The sequence below is a fragment of the Tachyglossus aculeatus genome, chromosome 2 (assembly GCF_015852505.1).
Source record: "Tachyglossus aculeatus isolate mTacAcu1 chromosome 2, mTacAcu1.pri, whole genome shotgun sequence".
NCBI classification, from domain to species: Eukaryota; Metazoa; Chordata; class Mammalia; order Monotremata; family Tachyglossidae; genus Tachyglossus; species Tachyglossus aculeatus.
The window spans coordinates 174,895,017-174,916,349 of record NC_052067.1 but is presented as its reverse complement, the minus strand read 5'-3'; the positions used below and the strand labels follow the sequence as shown (position 1 = coordinate 174,916,349).

At 48.5% G+C, this 21,333-nt stretch overlaps 1 protein-coding gene across 3 annotated transcripts in view; it reads right to left on the bottom strand.

Annotated features, from left to right (window-relative positions):
* LOC119921217 (solute carrier organic anion transporter family member 1B3-like) overlaps positions 1 to 21,333 on the bottom strand; it is a 101,250-nt gene that overhangs the window by 38,556 nt on the left and 41,361 nt on the right. For all 3 annotated transcript variants that reach the window (XM_038741562.1, XM_038741559.1, XM_038741569.1), the window contains exons 3-5: positions 20,269 to 20,410; positions 13,569 to 13,701; positions 2,570 to 2,679 (exon numbers count right to left, since the gene is read on the bottom strand). In XM_038741562.1, coding sequence (XP_038597490.1) covers positions 2,570 to 2,679; positions 13,569 to 13,701; positions 20,269 to 20,410 — 385 coding nt within the window. The remainder of the gene's footprint in view (positions 1 to 2,569; positions 2,680 to 13,568; positions 13,702 to 20,268; positions 20,411 to 21,333) is intronic.

Here is a 21,333-nt window from a genome sequence, read left to right as displayed (position 1 = left end):
TTGAGCCCATGTGGGACAAGGACTGTGTCCAAACAATTTTGCCTGTATCCACTACAGCGCTTAGTACAGTGCCTGGCCCATAGCAAGCGCTAAACAAATACCATTATTATTATTATTAGTAGTAGTAGTAGTAGTAGTAATGTAGTAGTAGATGCTATACCTGACCACAAGAAGCCTCTAAGCAAATGTATTCCAAGACCGTTTGCTCTAAGATACATTTTTCGGGTATAATCCTTCAATAATAGTAATAATAATTTTAATAATGATAGTATTTGTTAAGTGCTTACTATGTGCGAAGCACTGTTCTAAGTGCTCTGGGGAGAATAGAAGGTAATCAGGTTATCCCACGTGAGGTTCACAGTCTTAATCTCCATTTTATAGATGAGGTAATTGAGACACAGAGAAGTTAACTGACTTGCCCAAAATCACAATTGTGCATTTTTTAATGGGTCCCGGTTGACCCCTCTCGTAGTTTGAATTCCGAGGTGGGCCAATCTGGCGAGGAGGGCCGCAATTCTGGAGGAAGGGGAGGCGAGGCTTTCTGAAAAGCTGGGGAGGGAGGAACCCAGCTCTTTCTCCGAGACCATGCTACTATGTGCTGAGTCCCATATTACTTTCTCCTCAATTTGCAGTCTCCTAAATAATCTAGGACAATGTTGATCCCCGGTAAAAAGTGATTAACATTAATCAATGCACTGAGAATTAGAAGAGAGCAAAGTGGCTTTGTGAAGTACTACAATATATTCCATCAACTAAACTCAAAGAAACATATTCTTTACAGACCCTCGCTTGGTAAGAGAGAAATTCAGTTTACTACACACTATAGCAAAGCAGGTCTTACTTCAATGTTTGGTGTATCTCCCCTAAAATATCTCTCTTTAACGAAAATGATGTAAAAATAAATAGTACAGTTAAAACATATTCTATTGTACCTAAAATGTCCTAATGACTTTCTAGGAGTGGTGGAAGGGATGGAGGTTGGAGTAGTTCCTGGAAACAGTGACAGAGGCAACCATCAGCTTCTCCATGACTGGTGATTCCAGTTTCAAAAGGTTCCGAGTCAGTGACCCCAGGAGGCCTTCCCAGACTGAGCCCCTTCCTTCTTCTCCCCCTCGTCCCCCTCTCCATCCCCCCCATTTTACCTCCTTCCCTTTCCCACAGCACCTGTATATTTGTACATATGTTCGTACATATTTATTACTCTATTTATTTATTTATTTTACTTGTACATATCTATTCTATTTATTTTATTTTGTTAGTATGTTTGGTTTTGTTCTCTGTCTCCCCCTTTTAGACTGTGAGCCCACTGTTGGGTAGGGACTGTCTCTATATGTTGCCAATTTGTACTTCCCAAGCGCTTAGTACAGTGCTCTGCACATAGTAAGCGCTCAATAAATACGATTGATGATGATGATGATTGATGAACCCAGGTTGACCACAGGATTTCCTCTGAAACTCAAGCTTGAGTGGGTGAACCTGGAGCTGACCCCCGGCAGCGGGGGGCGAGAAGGCGGGAGGGGTGTTCCCAGTCTGGGTGGGGGTCAGTATGGGTCAGTGGAAAAAGCCTGGGCTTGGGAGTCAGAGGTTGTGGGTTCTAATCTCAGCTCTACCACTTGTCAGCTGGGTGACTTTGGGCAAGTCACTTCACTTCTCTGGGCCTCAGTGACCTCATCTGGAAATTGGGGATTAAGACCGTGAGCCCCACGTGGGACAACCTGATTACCTTGTGTCTACCCCAGCGCTTAGAACAGTGCTTGGCACATAGTAAGCACTTAATAAATACCATCATCATCACTTCGGGAGGCCTGTGATGCCCGAGGTCTGTCTTCGCGCTCCTCAGACCGGAGCGGAGAAAGCAGGTAAGCACCAGTGAGGAGCCTCCTCTTTCTTTTCTCTGTCTTAAAAATAAATAAAGAAGAAATGAAACCGCCTTGGTCAGCAGCAGTCTGAGGCAGAGGTGACCCCAGAGGAGAACGCAGCCTGCTCTAGTGGAAATGGCATTGGCCTGGGGGTCAGAGGACCTGGGTTCTAATCCTGGCTTCACCACGTGTCTGCTGCGTGGCCTTGGGCAAGTCATTTCACTTCTCTGGGCCTCAGTTCCCTCATCTGTAAAATGGGGATTCAATCCTACTCCCTCCTGCTCAGACTGTGAGCCTCATGTGGGGCAGGACTTGTGTCAGACTTTATTAACATGTATATACCCAGTACTTGGAACAGTGCTTGGCACATAGTAAGTATGTAACAAGTATCATAATAATAATAAATAATAAAAATCAGGGAACACTGGGGCTGTGTGTCAGATTGCATCGTGAGACAGGGCCCCGGGCAGCGATGCAGCGCTGGACCGCGGTGCAACTCCTTTGCTTCGTGACTGGTAGAACCGATAGGATACCCAGACAACTCGGAAAGCCAACCGAATGCTTCTGACGTAAATCCCAACCCCGACACACATTCCCAGACACCACTGTCACCCCGGTACCACAGAACCCATCGTTTCGTCTTTGAGATCTTTCACCACCCCAGTGAGACAGAGTCACTTCACCAGATACAGACCATTCTGTTTTCTCACCTGAATGAAGGAGTGTTGGCATCGTGTCATTGCTGGTTGAGGGGAGTTCAGTTGTACAAGCGGAGAAGCTTGAATTGTCCGAATGTACTACTTCCTGTCCATATTTGTAACTAGAAAGACAGGTTGGGAAATAAAGTCTGAAAATTCACTTGCTTAAAAATATCGAGGAACCCACAATTCATGCCCCAATCCATGCTTTCACCCACACCCACCCAATCTCCTCCCCAGATCTCCATCATCCCCATGTGCTGATCTACTGTCCATGCAGGAAGCCACGGAGCAGGCTGGGAATATACAGAAGCATGAAGGCTGAGGAGAATGATTTGGCCTCTGAGTAGCTACCAAATCAGTTGTATTTACCAAGCACTTACTGTACTAAGTGTTCAGGGGAGTAAAGCATTACATAGTGAAGCATTTTTCATTCATTCATTCAATCGTATTTATTGAGCGCTTACTGTGTGCAGAGCACTGTACTTAGTGCTTGGGAAGTACAAGTTGGCAACATATAGAGACGGTCCCTACCCAACAGCAGGCTCACAGTCTAGAAGGGGGAGACAGACAATAAAACAAAGCATATTAACAAAATAAAATAAATAGAATAAATATGTACAAATAAAATAGAGGAATAAATACTTACAAACATATATACATATATACAGGTGCTGTGGGGAGGGGAAGGAGGTAAGGCGGGGGGATGGGGAGGGGGAGGAGAGGGAGAGGAAGGAGGGGGCTGAGTCTGGGAAGGCCTCCTGGAGGAGGTGAGCTCTCAGTAGGGCTTTGAAGGGCAGCGTGGCTCAGTGGAAAGAGAATGGGCTTGGGAGCCAGAGGATGTGAGTTTTAATCCTGTCTCTGCCACTTGTCTGTTCGGCGACTTTGGGCAAGCCACTAACTTCTCTGTGCCTCAGTTACCTCATCTGTAAAATGGGGATTAAGACTGGGAGCTCCACAAGGGACAACCTGATCACCTTGTATCTAACCCAGGGCTTAGAACAGTGCTTGGCACATAGTGAGCGCTTAAAAAAACATAATTATTATTATAGTAGATAGAGCACGGGCCTGGGAGTCGGAAGGTCACAGGTTCTAATCTCAGCTCTGCCACATGTCTGCTGCATGAGCTTGGGCAAGTCACTTTACTTCTCAGTGCCTCGGTTACCTCATCTGTAAAATGGGGATTGAGACTGTGAGTCCAATGTGCGACAGGGACTGTGTCCAACCCGATTTGCTTGTATTCACCCCAGTGCTTTGGACAGTATTTGGCACATAGTAAGCGCTTAACAAATACCGCAATTATTATTATTATTATTCATTCAATCATATTTATTGAGCACTTACTGTGTGCGGAGCACTGTACTAAGTGCTTGGGAAGTACAAGTCGGCAATATATAGAGACAGTCCCTATCCAACAACGGGTTTACAGTACAACAGAGTTGGTACGTGTGCTCCTTCTCACAATGAGCTTACAGTCTAGAATTTGTTACAGCACGGTCCAGTGGCAAGAGCACAGGCTTGGAAATCAAAGGTTGAGGGTTCTAATCTAGACTCTGCCCCTTGTCTGCTGTGTGACCTTGGGCAAGTCACTTACTTGGGCAGAGCACATAATTTCTCTGGGCCTCAGTTACCTCATCTGGAAAATGGGGATTGAGACTGCGAGTCCCATGAGGGACAGGGATTGTGTCCAACCTGATTGCCTTGTATCTACCCCAGTGCTTAGAACAGTGCTTGGCATATAGTGAGCACTTAAAAAATACCACATTAATAATAACAATAATAATACTAGTAATAATTCCCCACCCCCATCTCTCAAGATTGGTTGATAGCGGAGGGGACGTTTTTATCAACTGTTATATTGTCCTCTCCCAAGCGTTTAGTAAGTGCTCAATAAATGCCACTGACTGATTGCTTGAGAAACTATCACCTACTCGACACAGCACAGGAAGGGGAATCAGGTGACCCAGCCCTGCTGTGTGACCGTGGATGAGTCACTTAACCTCTCTGAGCTTCAGTTACTTGTAGAATGCAGATACACTTCCCATTCTCCCTATACCTCTTAGACTTTGTGGGACAAGAACGTCTCTGATCTGATTATTTTATATCTACCCTAGCATTTGGCGCAGGGTTGAGACACAGCAAGGGCTAAGTAAAGAATATAATCATTATTAATTAATAATAACAATAGTAGTAAGACTCTCAGGGGGTGAGGGGGCCTGGTGGAGTGGCTCAGAGACCCCCATTTAGGGCTGTAAACTCTCTAAAGGTGAGGACTTCCATCCCTATCCAATTAGCTCCTTCCCTGACTAATCCCTGCCATCCAGGTTATAACAATAATAATAATGATGATGGCATTTGTTAAGCGCTTACTATGTGCAAAGCAGTGTACTAAGCACTGGAGAGGATATAAGGTGATCAGGTTGTCCCACGTGGGGCTCACAATCTAAATCTCCATTTTACAGATGAGGTGACTGAGGCACAGAGAAGTTAAGTGACTTGCCCAAAGTCACACAGCTGACACTTGGTGGAACCAGCATTTGAACCCATGACCTCTGACTCCCAAGCCTGTGCTCTTTCCACTGAGCCATGCTGCTTCTCTGCTTATGCTTGTCCATCAGGGCTTCATCCTCCTGGGGAAGCACCGTGGTGTAGCGGGAAGAGCACAGCTCTGGGAGTCAGAAGGACCTGAGTTCTAATTCTGACTCCACCACTTGTCTGCTGTGTGAGTCACTTCAGTTCTCTGGGCCTCAGTTCCCTCATCTGTAAAATAGGGATTGAGACTGTGAGCTCCACATGGGACAGGGACTGTGTTCAACCCAATTTGCTTGTGTCCACTCCAGTGCTTAGTACAGTGCCTGGCATACAGTAAGTCCTTAATGAATACCATTAAAAGAAAAAAAGAAAATAAAGAGTAAGTGCTTAACAAATACTGCCATTATTATTATTATTAATAAAGTGCTCAGCTCACAGCAAGCACACTGTACAATGCTCTTCTTTCAGTAAGCCCCTCATTCAGTGCTCCTCACACAGTAAGTGCTCCACAGATTCATTTATTTATTCATTCATTCATTCATTCATTCAGTTGTATTTATTGAGCGCTTACTGTGGGCATAGCACTGGACTAAGCACCTAGAAAGTACAAGTCAGCAATAAAGCGACATTTCCTGCTAACACCAGGCTTACTGTCTAGAAGGGGGAGGACAGACATCAAAACAGGTAAACAGGCATCAATGTAAATAAATAGAATTATACGAGGTGGCTCTGGAGCTTTCCCTGCCCATCTTGGCAGTAGGCATAGCCAAGATGGCCAACGGATGGCCACTGGTCCATTTTACAGCTGGGCAGTCCCCCCTGCCCAGGTCAGCTCTGCCACCAGATGCCTTCCTGAGTTCTAATCCTGACTCCACCACTTGTCTGCTGCTTGACCCTGGGTAAGTCACTTCACTTCTCTGGGCCTCAGTTCCCTCATCTGTAAAATAGGGATTGAGACTGTGAGCACCACATGGCACAGGGACTGTGGCTGTCCTCTCTCAAGCACTTAGTACAGTGCTCTGCATACAGTAAGCACTCAATAAATACTATTGAATGAATGAATGAGTGAAGGCTCTGTCATGCTTCATCATGCTGCTGCCATGTTACCGCCATGCTCTGTCATGGGCCACCATGCTCCATTACACTTTGCCATGTTCCTGCAGTGCTCTTAACAATAATAATAAGAGAAGCAGCATGGCTCAGTGGAAAGAGCATGGGCTCGGGAGTCAGAGTTCATGAGTTCTAATCCCAACTCTGCCACTTGTCAGCTGTGTGACTTTGGGCAAGTCACTTAACTTCTCTGGGCCTCAGTTACCTCATCTGTAAAATGGGGATTAAGATTGTGAGTCCCACATGGGACAACCTGATCACCTTGTATCCTCCCCAGTGCTTAGAACAGTGCTTTGCACATAGTACTCTCCCTCCCATCCCCTTACTGTAGGGGTTCCTCAAGGCTCAGTTCTTGGTTATTCATTCATTCATTCATTCATTCATTCATTCGTTCATTCAATAGTATTTATTGAGCACTTACTGTGTGCAGAGCACTGTAATAAGCACTTGGGAAGTACAAGTTGGCAATATATAGAGACGGTCCCTACCCAACAGTGAGCTCACAGTCTAGATGGGGGAGACAGAGAACAAAACAAAACATATTAACAAAATAAAATAAATAGAATAAATATGTACAAGTAAAATAAATAAATAAATAAATAGAATAATAAATATGTACAAACATATATACATATATACAGGTGCTGTGGGGAAGGGAAGGAGGTAAGGCGGGGGGATAGAGAGGGGGAGGAGGGGGAGACGAAGGAGGGGGCTTCCTTCTGTTCTCTATCTACACTCACTCCCTTGGTGAACTCATTCTCTCCCATAGCTTCAACTATCATCTCTACGCTGATGACACCCAAATCTACATCTCTGCCCCTGCTCTCTCTCCCTCCCTCCAGGCTCATGTCTCCTCCTGCCTTCAGGACATCTCCATCTGGATGTCTGCCCGCCACCTAAAACTCAATATGTCCAAGACTGAACTCCTTATCTTCCCTTCCAAACCCTGCCTGCTCCCTGACTTTCCCATCACTATTGACGGCACTACCATCCTTCCTGTCTCACAAGCCCGCAACCTTGGTGTCATCCTCGACTCTGCTTTCTTGTTCACCCCTCATAACCAATCCGTCACCAAAACCAGCCGGCCTCACCTCCGCAACATCGCCAAGATCCACCCTTTCCTCTACATCCAAACTGCTACCCTTCTCGTTCAATTTCTCATCCTATCCCGGCTGGATTACTGCATCTGCCCCCTCTCTGATCTCCCATGCTCCTGTCTCTCCCCACTCCTGTCTCTCCCCACTTCAATCTATACTTCACGCTGCTGCCTGGATCATCTTTGTGCAGAAACACTCTGGGCATGTTACTCACCTCCTCAAAAATCTCCAGTGACTGCCAATCCACCTACGCATCAGGCAAAAACTCCTCACTCGGCTTCAAGTCTTTCCATCACCTCACCCCCTCCTACCTCACCTCCCTTCTTTCCTTCTACAGCCCAGCCCACACCCTCTGCTCCTCTGCCGCTAACCTCCTCAATGTGCCTCGTTCTCGCCTGTCCCGCCATCGACCCCCGGCCCACGTTATCCCCCTGGCCTGGAATGCCCTCCCTCTGCACATCCGCCAAGTTAGCTCTCTTCCTCCCTTCAAAGCCCTACTGAGAGCTCACCTCTTCCAGGAGGCCTTCCCAGTCTGTGCCCCCTCCTCCCCCTCCCCTTCCCCCCGCCTTATCTCCTTCCCCTCCCCACAGCACCTGTATATATGTTTGTACATAATTATCACTCTATTTTACTTGTTTTACATATTTCACATATTTACTATTCTATTTATTTTATTTTGTTAATATGTTTTGTTTTGTTGTCTGTCTCCCCCTTCTAGACTGTTAGCCCACTGTTGGGTAGGGACCATCTCTATATGTTGCCAACTTGTACTTCCCAAGCGCTTAGTACAGTGCTCTGCACACAGTAAGTGCTCAATAAATACAATTGAATGAATGAATGAATGAATAGTAAGTGCTTAACAAATGTCATCATCATCATCATAATAATGACAACAATAATAATAACTGTGGTATTTCTTAAGCACTTACTACGTGCCAAGCACTGCTCTAAGCACTGGGGGAGATACAAGACAGTCCTATTTTACAGATGAGGTAATTGAGGGACAGAGAATTGAAGTGACCTGCCCAAGGTCACACAGAAGACAAGTGGCTTTTATTGTTGCTATTGCATGTTAATTGCTATCTGTTCTCTGTGATATCATCTGCTTAGTTTACTGTTGCTATTGCATGTTAATTGTTAACTGGTCACTGTGCTGTCATTTACCTTGATGACCTCACCATGAACTATCAATTCCCCTGCTTCCATCTGCCCTTCCCAATCCTCACTTTCCCTTTCCCCTCTCCCACCCAGCTCTTTTCCTCCCTTTCCCCCACCCCCACCAGGCCTCCCCACCTCCTCCCCAGAATCCCTCTGTACCAGAGCCAACCCTCAACCCCTCCCTTCCAACCCCTTCCCTCCCTTCCTCCCTCCCCGTACCAATCCCAGTTCTCCTTTCTCATCGCCACCCCTCATCCTTGTCTCCCGGCCCAGGCCCCTGCCAACTCATTCCCACCCAAACACTCCCCTCCCCTCGCACCTTTCCCCCTCCGTCCCCTCCCTCCACAGCTGCTGCCAAGTGTGGCCTTTGGAACCCCTGCTCCATTATAGGTAAGCTCCCTTTCATCCTTGACCTGTTCCTTTTCCACTCTCTCCTCCTCCTTGCCCTTACTGAAACTTTGCTCACCCCAGATGACACAGTCTCTTCTGCTGCTCTCTCCAGCAGAGGCCTCTTCTCCCACTCTCCGAGACTCACCCGAAAAGGAGGAGGTGTCGCTTCCTTCTGGCACCCCAGTGTCGCTTTCGCACTATCCTTCCTACACCTTCCCTTTCCTTCCCCTCTTTTAAATCCCACGTTATTTGCCCCTCCTCCAGATTCTCATTGCCTTCATCTACCGCCACCCCCTGGCCCCACCTCCAACTTTTTAAACGATTTTGACTCCTTTCTCACCTTCCTTCTCTCCTTTTCCATGCCCGCTCTGATCCTCGTAGACTTCAACATCCACATGGATGTCCCTGGTGACTACTCTGCTGCTTGCCTTCTATCTCTCCTTGACACTGCCAACCTCCTGCTCCACCCCACCTCGCCCACTCACCAACTTGGTCACACCCTCGACCTCATCATCTCCTACCGCTGCACTATCTCCACCCTCACCAACTCTGAAATCCCTCTCCCTGATCATAACCTTCTCACCTGCCTCCTCACTCAAACCCCTCCCCCCTGTAAATCTGTATTACTCCCCCACAGAGACCTCTGCTCTCTCGACCCCATCCATCTCTCTCAGTACATCACACCCCACCAGGCCTCCCTATCCTCTCTACCCACTGCTGATGACCAGATTACTGCTCTCAGCTCCACCCTCTCTATTCAACTCAAATCGCTTGCTCCCCCTGCCCTTCATCGCTCTTGCACCACTAAACCACAGCCTTGGATCACTGTCACTGCCTGCTGCCTTTGCTCTTATGCTCAAGCTTCTGAACACTACTGGTAAAAGTCTAAACACCATGCCAACCTTGTTCACTTCAAGTTTATCCTTTCCTACCTTAACTCTGCCCTCTCCCCTTCCCTCTCTTGGGGTCCCTCTCTTGACCCCACCTCACCTTCTAGTTATCACCCCATATCCCTCCTACCATTCCTTTCCAAACTCCTTGAACGAGTTGTTTACACGCGCTGCCTCGAATTCCTCAACACCAACTCTCTCCTAGACCTCCTCCAATCTGGCTTCTGCCCTCTACACTACACCGAAACTGCCCTCTCAAAGGTCACCAATGACCTCCGTCTTGCCAAATCCAATGGCTCCTACTCTATGGTAATCCCCTTCGACCTCTCAGCTGCCTTTGACACTGTGGACCATTCCCTTCTCAATGTGTTATTCAACCTTGGCTTCAAGGACTCCATCCTCTCCTGGTTCTCCTCTTATTTCTCTGGCTGTTCATTTTCAGTCTCCTTCCTGGGCTCCTCCTCCCCCTCCCATTCCCTAATTGTAGGGGTTCCTCAAGGGTTTGTTCTTGATTGCCTTCTGTTCTCCATCTATACTTACTCTCTTGGTGAACTCATTCATTCCCACAGCTTCAACTATCACCTCTGCACAGATGACACCCAAATCTACATCTCTACATCTCCCTCCCTGTTCTGTCTCTCTCCCTCCAAACTCATATCTCCTCCTGCCTTCAGGACATCTCCACCAGGTTATCTGCCCACCACCTAAAACTCAATATGTCCAAGACTGAGCTCCTTATCTTCCCTCCAAAAGCCTGTCCTCTCCCTGACTTTCACGTCACTGTGGACAGCACTACCATCGTTCCCATCTCACAAGCCAGCCACCTCGGTGTCATCCTTGACTCCACTCTCTCATTCACCCACCCATCCAATCGGTCACCAAAACCTGCCGGTCTCACCTCTACAACCTCACCAAGATCACTCCTTTCCTCTCCATCCAAACCGCTACCTTGCTGGTTCATTCTCTTATCCTATCCCGATGGATTACTGAATAGGCTTCCTTTCTGATCTCCCATCCTCCTGTCTCTCTCCTCTTCAGTCTATACTTTATTCTGCTGCCTGGATTATCTTTCTACAGAAATGCTCTGGGCATGTCACTTCCCTCCTCGAAAATCTCCAGTGGTTGCCTGTCAACATACGAATCAAGCAAAAACTCCTCACTCTCGGCTTCAAGACTCTCCATCACCTCGACCCCTCCTACCTCACCTCCCTTCTCTCCTTCTCCAGTGCAGCCCACACCCTCTGCTCCTCTGCTGCTAACCTCCTCACTGGGCCTCATTCTCACCTGTCCCACCGTCGATCCCTGGCCCGCATACTACTTCTGGCCTGGAATGCCCTCCCTCCACACATCTGTCAAACTACCTCTCTTCCTCCCTTCATTCATTCATTCAATCGTATTGAGCTTCCAGTGTGCAGAGCACTGTACTAAGCGCTTGGGAAGTACAAATCGGCAACATATAGAGATAATCCCTACCCAACAATGGGCTCACAGTCTAGAAGGAGTAGAGAGGCAACAAAACAAGCAGATTGGTGTCAATAGCCCTACTGAGAGCTCACCTCCTCCAGGAGGCCTTCCTTGACTGAGCCCCCCCCTTTTTTCTCTCCTCCTCCTCCTCCCCTCCCTATCAACCCCACACCAACCCTCTGCCCTTCCCCCTTTCCCTCCCCACAGCACTCGTGTATAGTTGTACACACTTATTACTCTATTTATTTTATTACTAATGTGTATATAGCTATAATTCTATTTATTCTGTTGGTATTGACACCTGTCTACTTGTTTGTTTCTTTTTCTTTTTGTCTGTCTCCCTCTTCTAGACTGTGAGCCAGTTGCTGGGTAGGGACCATCTGTATATGTTGTCGATTTATACTTCCCAAGCGCTTAGTCCAATGCCTGCACACAGTAAGAGCTCAATAAATATGATTGAATGAATGAAGTGGCAGAGCTGCGATTTGAACCCAAGTTCTCTGTTCCACCATAGTCCGCCATGCTCCAGCCATTCATCATTCGTTCATGAATTCATTCATTCATGTTTCTGGCCTTCTATCACGGCATAGTGGATGGAGCCCGAGGCTGGGAGTCAGAAGGACCTGGGTTCAAATCCTGACTCCACCACTTATCTGTTGTGTGACCTTGGGCAAGTCACTTCCATTCTCTGGCCTCAGTTCCCTCATCTGTAAAATAGGGAGCCCCATGTGAGATTGGGCCCGTGCCCAACCCAATTTAATTGTAACCACTCCAGTGTTTAGTACAATGCCTGGCACATAGTAAGCTCTTAGGAAAATCATTATTATTATTATCATTATTATTATTATTATTATTATTATTCTGCCTCAGTGTTTGGGGCAGCCTCTGTAAGTGGGCATGTGGTGATGGAGCTGGGCGAGATTTGCTTCCAGGTCAGTCTGGGTCCCTCTCCTCAGCCCCCGAACCAGGACCCGAGAATGAGGAACCCATTCCAGAGGCCCCAGATGGGCACCCGATGGCATCCTCCGCAGGGGTTGGTTGGCACTAGGAAGGCACGAGGCCACCAGCCAGACCCCGGACCGGGAATGCTCCCCTAGGCAGAAAGGCCCACCTTGTCAGCCCGAGGACTGACGTTTTCTCACCGGGCCTGTTCCCTGCTCTCATTGCCCCAAAGCTGGATGCTGGGAGGCCTGGGACACTGGGCCCCTGTGCCTACTGTCTTTGCCCAAGTGCTTAGCATGGGACCCTGCACATGGGAGACCAGCAATATGTTCTGGACATTGGCTGAGTGGGAACGTCATCATCACACTCAGGGATCTGGCCTATTGACTTCGATGCAGGATGGAAGAGCTCCTCCTCCTCCTCCTCATTCTCCTCCTCCTCCTCTTCCTTCTCCTCCTCCTCTTCCTCCTCCTCCCCTTTTCTTCGTTTTCTTTTCTCCTTCTTCTTCTTTCTTCTTCCTTCTTTTTCTTCCTTCTTTCTTCTTTTTTCTTCTTTCTTATTCTTCCTTCTTTTTCTTTCTTTTTCTCTCTTCTTCCTTCTTCATGTGGCTCGTGGAAAGAGCATGGACTTTGGAGTCAGTGGTCATGGGTTCAAATTCCAGCTCTGCCAAGTGTCAGCTGTGTGACTTTGGGCAAGTCACTTAACTTCTCTGGGCCTCAGTTACCTCATCTGTAAAATGGGGATGAAGACTGTGAGCCCCCCGTGGGATAACCTGATCACCTTGTAACTTCCCCAGTGCTTAGAACAGTGCTTTGCACATAGTAAGCGCTTAATAAATGTCATTCTTCTTCTTCTTCTTCCTTCTTCTTTTTCTTCTTCTTCTCCTTTTCTTCTTCTTCTTCCTCCCCCTCCCCAGCCCCTCCTCCTCCTCCTTCTCCTCTTTCCTGCTCCCCCTTCCTGTCCACACTCCCTTCCCCATGTTTCTCCCTCCTCCTCCTCCTCCTCCTCCCCCTTCCTCCCCTTTCTCTTTTTCCTTCCCGCCCCTTCCCCCTCCTCCTTCTCCTTCCCTTCCCTCTCCCCCCTCTCCCCACCCCCTTTTTCCCACCTTCCCCCTTCCCTACCTCCCCATGCCTTATTATTGACTCTTCCGTGGATTAGTACTGACACTCCTATGAATAGACTGACATGCTGTTCCATGGATTAATACTCTCCCACGGATCCATACTTACTAATCAGGCAATTCATACTAGCCCATGGATTTGGGATTTAGTCTTCCCCTCTAGACGGTAAATTCCTTGTGGGCAGAGTACCTGTTTACCAACTCTCTTATAGTGTACTCTTCCAGGACCTTAGAACAATACTCTGCAGACAGTAAGCACTGAATAAAAACCACAGATTGATCAATTGATTGACTGGATGAATACTTACAATCCCATGAAGAAGTGAGGTAGTGCTGTTAAAACACTTCCAAGACCCATGATGAAGCATCCAATGGAAATGATCTTTGGCCTGTGCAGTTTAGCTCCAAAGTGGCTTACAAATGCAATCACCAACAAATTGCCTAAGAAGGGAACAGTCCCTAATCAATATCACTCCAGGTAAACTACTGTAGCTGGCATTATAAAAATCCTTCCTGATTCTCCAACAATTTGTCTCTGAACAACTCCCATCATTCAATATCACCTCGAGGAAGCATTTGATTGACACACACTCATTCTGAGCAAGTGATTATTCAATTATTCATTCTGATTCCTCTATATGTAAATACGTCAGTGCTTCCCTCCCGCCTTCGGCGGGAAGCTCCTTGAAGAAGGGAACATTACTTGTGCTCCTCAACTCACTTTCCACATTTCTTTTCTAGTGGTATTTGTTAAGTGCTCACTATGTGCCAGTCACTGTACTAAGCACTCGGGTAGGTACAAGATAATCAGTTCAGACACTGTTCATGTCCCACATGGCGTTCCCAATCTTAATCCCCATTTTACAGATGAGGGAACTGAGGCACAGAGAAATGAAGAAATCAGTCGATCATATCCCTCATCTGCCCTCCCCTCCGCATCCACTGTGATCTTGGTCATACCACCTCAAGCAGTTTGATCCCCACAGCACTTATGTCCATATCTTTCCTTTTGTGGTATTTGTTAAGCCCTTGTTCTGTGCCGGGGAATGTCCTAAGCGCTGGGGTTGATAGAAGTTAATCAGGTTGGACACATTCCAGGCCCTATGTGGGGCTCATAGTCTTAATCATTGTCTGCCAATTCTATTATTGCCATAGCATATTGATTGCTCAACTACACCCTGTGATGCCATCGCCTACTTTTATCATTGTTACTGTTTTATTGCTTCTGCATCTCAATTGTTAACCCCCCGCGGTACTGTCACTCGCCCTGCTGACCTCACCATGAACTATCAGTTCCCTTGCTCCCAACTGCCATTCCCATTCCTCACCTTCCCCTTCCCCTCTCCCACCCAGCTGTTTCCCTCCCTCTCACCCACCAAGACCGCTCCCCCTCAACCCCTACCAAGGATTCCTCTGTACCAGCGCAGGTCCTCCGCTTCTCCCTCCCGGCCCCCCTCCTCCCCTTCTCCCCGCCCCCACCCCATCCCAGTTCTCCTTTCCCATCACCACCTCCCTTCCCACTCTCCCCGCCCAGGCCCCCGCCAACTCATCCCAATCCAAACCCTCCCCACCCCTCGCACCCTTCCCCCTCCCTCCCCACCCTCGACAGCTGATGCCAAGTGTGGCCTCTGGAACCCCCGCTCCGTTTTAAGTAAGATCCCTTTCATCCTGGACCTTTTCCTTTCCAGTTCTCTACTCCTCCTCGCCCTAACTGAAACATGGCTGTCGCCGGACGACACGGTCTCTTCTGCTGCTCTCTGCAGTGCAGGCCTCTTCTTCTCCCACTCCCCCAGACTCACCGGAAAAGGAGGAGGTGTCGGTTTCCTTCTCGCCCCCCAATGTCGCTTTCGCACTATCCCTCCTCCCCCTTCCCTTTCCTTCCCTTCCTTTGAAGCCCACATTATTCGCCTCTACCACCCCCTCCAGATTCTTGTAGCCGTCATCTACCGCCCTCCGGGCCCCACTTCCAACTTCTTTAATGACTTTGACCCCTTCCTCACATTCCTTCTCTCCTTCTCCATGCCCACTCTGATCCTCGGAGACTTCAATATCCACATGGATATCCCTAACGACTCCTCTGCCGCCCGCCTTCTATCTCTCCTTGACGCTGCCAACCTCTTCCTCCACCCCACCTCACCCACTCACCAACTTGGTCATACCCTCGACCTCATCATCTCCTACCGCTGCACTGTGTCCACCCTCACCAACTCTGTGATCCCTCTCTCTGATCATAATCTTCTCACCTGCCTCCTCACTCACACTCCTTTCCCCTGTAAATCAGTTTTACTCCCTCACAGAGATCTCCGCTCTCTGGACCCCACCCATCTTTCGGAGCGCCTCACACCCCACCTCGCCGCCCTCTCCTCTCTACCCAGTCTTGATGATCAGATTACTGCTCTCAACTCTACCCTTTCTACTCAGCTAGACTCGCTCGCTCCCCTTTCCCTTCGCCGCTCTCGCACCACTAACCCACAGCCCTGGATCACTGCCACTGTCCGCCTCCTTCGCTCTTATGCTCGAGCTGCCGAACGCTGCTGGCGAAAGTCTAAACACCATGCCAACCTCGTTCACTTCAAGTTTATCCTTTCCTGCCTTAACTCAGCCCTCTCTTCTGCCAGACAAAACTATTTCTCCTCCCTTATTGACACCCATGCCCATCACCCCCGCCAGCTCTTCCGTACATTCAACTCCCTTCTCAGGCCCCCGGTTCCTCCCCCTCCTCCTTCCCTCACCCCCAACGATCTGGCCTCCTACTTCATTAACAAAATTAAATCCATCAGGTCCGACCTCCCCAAAGTCTCTTCCCCCCTTTCTCCAACCCCCCGGCTCTCAACACTCTCTGCTACTCTCCCATCCTTCCCAGCAGTATCCTCAGAGGAACTCTCCTCCCTCCTCTCAAGTGCTACTCCGGCCACCTGTGCTTCTGACCCCATTCCCTCTCATCTTATGAAATCTCTCGCTCCATCCCTTCTCCCCTCCTTAACTTCCATCTTCAACCGCTCACTCTCCACTGGTTCCTTCCCCTCTGCCTTCAAACATGCCCATGTCTCTCCCATCCTAAAAAAACCCTCTCTTGACCCCACCTCACCTTCTAGTTATCGTCCCATATCCCTCCTACCATTCCTTTCCAAACTCCTTGAACGAGTTGTCTACACGCGCTGCCTAGAATTCCTCAACAACAACTCTCTCCTCGACCCCCTCCAGTCTGGCTTCCGTCCCCTTCATTCCACGGAAACTGCGCTCTCAAAGGTCACCAATGACCTCCTGCTTGCCAAATCCAACGGCTCCTACTCTGTCCTAATCCTCCTCGACCTCTCAGCTGCCTTTGACACTGTGGACCACCCCCTTCTCCTCAACACGTTATCTGACCTTGGCTTCACAGACTCCGTCCTCTCCTGGTTCTCCTCTTATCTCTCCGGTCGTTCTTTCTCAGTCTCTTTTGCAGGCTCCTCCTCCCCCTCCCATCCTCTTACTGTGGGGGTTCCCCAAGGTTCAGTGCTTGGTCCCCTTCTGTTCTCAATCTACACTCACTCCCTTGGTGACCTCATTCGCTCCCACGGCTTCAACTATCATCTCTACGCTGATGACACCCAGATCTACATCTCTGCCCCTGCTCTCTCCCCCTCCCTCCAGGCTCGCATCTCCTCCTGCCTTCAGGACATCTCCATCTGGATGTCCGCCCGCCACCTAAAGCTCAACATGTCGAAGACTGAGCTCCTTGTCTTCCCTCCCAAACCTTGTCCTCTCCCTAACTTTCCCATCTCTGTTGACGGCACTACCATCCTTCCCGTCTCACAAGCCCGCAACCTCGGTGTCATCCTCGACTCTGCTCTCTCATTCACCCCTCACATCCAAGCCGTCACCAAAACCTGCCGGTCTCAGCTCCGCAACATTGCCAAGATCCGCCCTTTCCTCTCCATCCAAACTGCTACCCTGCTCATTCAAGCTCTCATCCTATCCCGTCTGGACTACTGCACTAGCCTTCTCTCTGATCTCCCATCCTCGTGTCTCTCTCCACTTCAATCCATACTTCATGCTGCTGCCCGGATTATCTTTGTCCAGAAACGCTCTGGACATATTACTCCCCTCCTCAAAAACCTCCAATGGCTACCGATCAATCTGCGCATCAGGCAGAAACTCCTCACCCTGGGCTTCAAGGCTCTCCATCACCTCGCCCCCTCCTACCTCACCTCCCTTCTCTCCTACTGCCCAGCCCGCACCCTCCGCTCCTCCACCACTAATCTCCTCACTGTACCTCGCTCTCGCCTGTCCCGCCATCGACCCCCGGCCCACGTCATCCCCCGGGCCTGGAATGCCCTCCCTCTGCCCATCCGCCAAGCTAGCTCTCTTCCTCCCTTCAAGGCCCTGCTGAGAGCTCACCTCCTCCAGGAGGTCTTCCCAGACTGAGCCCCTTCTTTCCTCTCCCCTCGTCCCCCTCTCCATCCCCCCGTCTTACCTCCTTCCCTTCCCCACAGCACCTGTATATATGTATATATGGTTGTACATATTTATTACTCTATTTATTTATTTATTTATTTATTTTACTTGTACATTTCTATCCTACTTATTTTATTTTGTTGGTATGTTTGGTTCTGTTCTCTGTCTCCCCCTTTTAGACTGTGAGCCCACTGTTGGGTAGGGACTGTCTCTATGTGATGCCAATTTGTACTTCCCAAGCGCTTAGTACAGTGCTCTGCACATAGTAAGCGCTCAATAAATACGATTGATTGATCGATTGATTAATCCCCATTTTAACGATGAGGGAACTGAGGCACAGAGAAGTGAAGTGACTTGCCCAAAGTCACACAGAGGACAAGTAACAAAGTAGGGATTAGAACTCAGATCCTTCTGACTTCTAGGCCTGTGCTCTATTCACTAGGCCATGCTCCTTCTCTGTAAAATAGGGATTCCACCCTTGTCCTTCTTGAACCATGAGCCTCATGTGGGACAGAGATCAGGTCTGATCTGGCTGCATTTTTTGTATCCCAGCACTTAGTATGATGTTTAGTGCATGGTAAGCACTTAGACAATTCCACAACTATTATTCCCAAGCGCTCAGAGCTTGTGGGACTCGGAGCTCCTTGTGTGCAGGGATAATGTCTGCCAACTCTGTCATATTGTAGCCTGGGCCTGGGTGTCAGAAGGACCTGGGTTCTAGTCCCACTTCCACAACTGGTCTGCTGTGTGACCTTAGCAAGTCATTTTACTTTTCTGTGCCTCAGGTATCTCATCTGTAAAATGGGGATTTAGAGTGTGAGCCCCATGTGGGATAGGGCGTGGGTCCAACCTGATAAGCTTGTATCTACCCCAGTACTTAGAACAGTGTTTGGCACATAGTAAGTGCTTAACAAATACCATAATAATAATAATAATAATAATAATAATAATAATAATAATAATAATGATCATTTATTCCAGTGCTTGGTATAGTACCTGGCACAGACTAAGTGCTTAACAAATATCATATATTATCATCATCTTTATTATTATTATACTGTACTTTACCAAGCACTTAGTTCAGTGCTCTGCACACAGGAAGTGCTCAGTAAATACCAAGCACTCAATCAGATAATAATATTTAATGAGCACTTACTGTGTGCTGAGCACTGTACTAAGCACTTGGGAAAGTTCAATACAAAAGAGTCGGTTGACCTAATCCACGCCCACAAGGAGTTAACAGTTTAGAGGGGGAGGCAGATTTTAAAGTGGAATAGGGTTAGGGAAAATAGTAGAGTCTCAGAACAGGGAAGAGACATGCTATGGATATGCTACGACAAGTAGCATGGCCTCGTGGATAGCACAGGCCTAGGAGTCCGAATGACCTGGGTTCTAATCACGGCATTGCCACTTGTCTGTTGTGTGACCTTGAACAAGTCACGTCACTTCTCTGGGCCTCAGTTCCCTCATCTATATAATCGGAAGTAAGACTGTGAGCCCCAGGTAGGGCATGAAATGTGTCCAACCTGATTAACTTGTATCTACCCCAGCACTTAGTACACTGCCTTGTACAGAGCAAATGCTTAACAAATACCATAAAAGAAAAGATATGGACATAAGCGCTGTGGGGCTGGTGTGAGGATCAAACTGCTCGAGGAGGTATGACCAAGGTCACAGTGGATGCGGAGGGGAGGGCAGGTAAGGAATATGATTGATTGCCTGCTAGTGGTTACCATAATAATATGGTATTTGTTAATAATAATTATGGCATTTCTTAAGTGCTTACTACTACTACTACTATCAATCAATCGTATTTATTGAGTGCTTACTGTGTGCAGAGCACTGTACTAAGTGCTTGGGAAGTATAATAATGATGGCATTTATTAAGTGCTTACTATGTGCCAAGCACTGTTCTAAGCACTGGGGGGGATACAAGGTGATCAGGTTGTCCCACGTGGGGCTCACAGTCTTAATCCCCATTTTACAGATGAGGGAACTGAGGCCCAGAGAAGTGAAGTGACTTGCCCAAAGTCGCACAGCTGACAAGTGGCGGAGCCAGGATTAGAACCCATGACCTCTGACTCCCAAGCCCGAGCTCTTTCCACTGAGTCAAGCTGCTTCTCCAAGCATACCATACCATGTGCCAAGCACCTTCCTAAGCGCTGGGGTAGATTCAGGGTAATCAGGTTGTCCCATGTGGGGCCTACACTTTTAATCCCCATTTTACAGATGAGGCAACTGAGGCCCAGAGAAGTTAAATTTATTTGCCCAAGGGCACACAAGGGCAGACAAGTGCTGGAGCCGGGCTTAGAACCCACGTCCTACAACTCCCAAACCTGTGCTCTTTCCACTAAGCCCCGCTGCTTCTCTGGGATTTGTTAAGCACTTACTAAGTGCCAAGCACTGTTCTAAGCCCTGAGGAAGATACAAGCTAACCACAAATGGTGGAGGCAGGATTAGAACCCAGGTCCTTCTGACTACCAGGTTCATACTCTATCCAGGCCACACACACCCGGGGCCCCCAGAGGCTACCGTTTGATGACCGACTGCCCCCGCACTGAGGAGCCTCACCGATTTCAAAGCTTCCGTCTATCAGGCCGACCATGGAGGACGTGGTGTCAAATCTCCGCTCTATCTGAGTGATGGAACTTTTCATCACTGTGCCCGAGAGGGCTTTACAAATGTAAGCGAAGGTCAGGGATGCCATAAACAACTGCAAGAGAGCCAAGAGGACAACTGGATTAATCAAGAGGTCAAGGACCCCCAGGCAGGTTATCCCGCCCCATCCATCCATCAATCAATCAATCAGAAAGTGCAGAATCAAACATCTCATCGGCCTCGCCGACGTTCAGCTCGATCCCCGCTCCGTCTTGGGGATGGTCCGGGACACCCAATGTGGGAAAGGGCAGCTGCATTGCTCCAGGCAGTGAAAGGGGGAGGGGATCCCCGCCGTGGTTGCCCCAGAAACGGCCAGTACTTCCTGCCGCTGCCATGGTCACCGCGTCCTGTTCCTGGGGCTGGGGACTTCTTGTTCCGGATGGCTGTTGGTCTGGCCCATATCACCTGCCTGGTGGATCTTGAAGCAGCGTGGCTCAGTGGAAAGAGCATGGGCTTTGGAGTTAGAGGTCAGGGGTTCAAATCCTGACTCCACCAATTGTCAGCTGTGTGACTTTGGGCAAGTCACTTAACTTCTCTGTGCCTCAGTTACCTCATCTGTAAAGTGGGGACTAAGACTGTGAGCCCGCCGTGGGACAACTTGATCACGTTGTAACCTCCCCAGTGCCTAGAACAGTGCTTTGCACATAGTAAGCACTTAATATATGCCACTATTATTATTATCTTGAAGGCAATCATGACTTCCCCTAGACACAGACAATAGAGGGGGGCCACCGACGCACTCTGCTGTGATGGGAATGGCCTCCATCATTTTGTGGAGCCATCAAAAATTCATTCATTCATTCATTCACTCGTATTTATTGAGCACTTACTGTGTGCAGAGCACTGTACTAAGTGCTTGGGAAGTACAAGTTGGCAACATATAGAGATGGTCACTACCCAACAATGGGCTCGCAGTCTAGAAGGGGGAGACAGAGAACAAAACAAAACATGTGGACAGGTGTCATTTGTGTATCTATG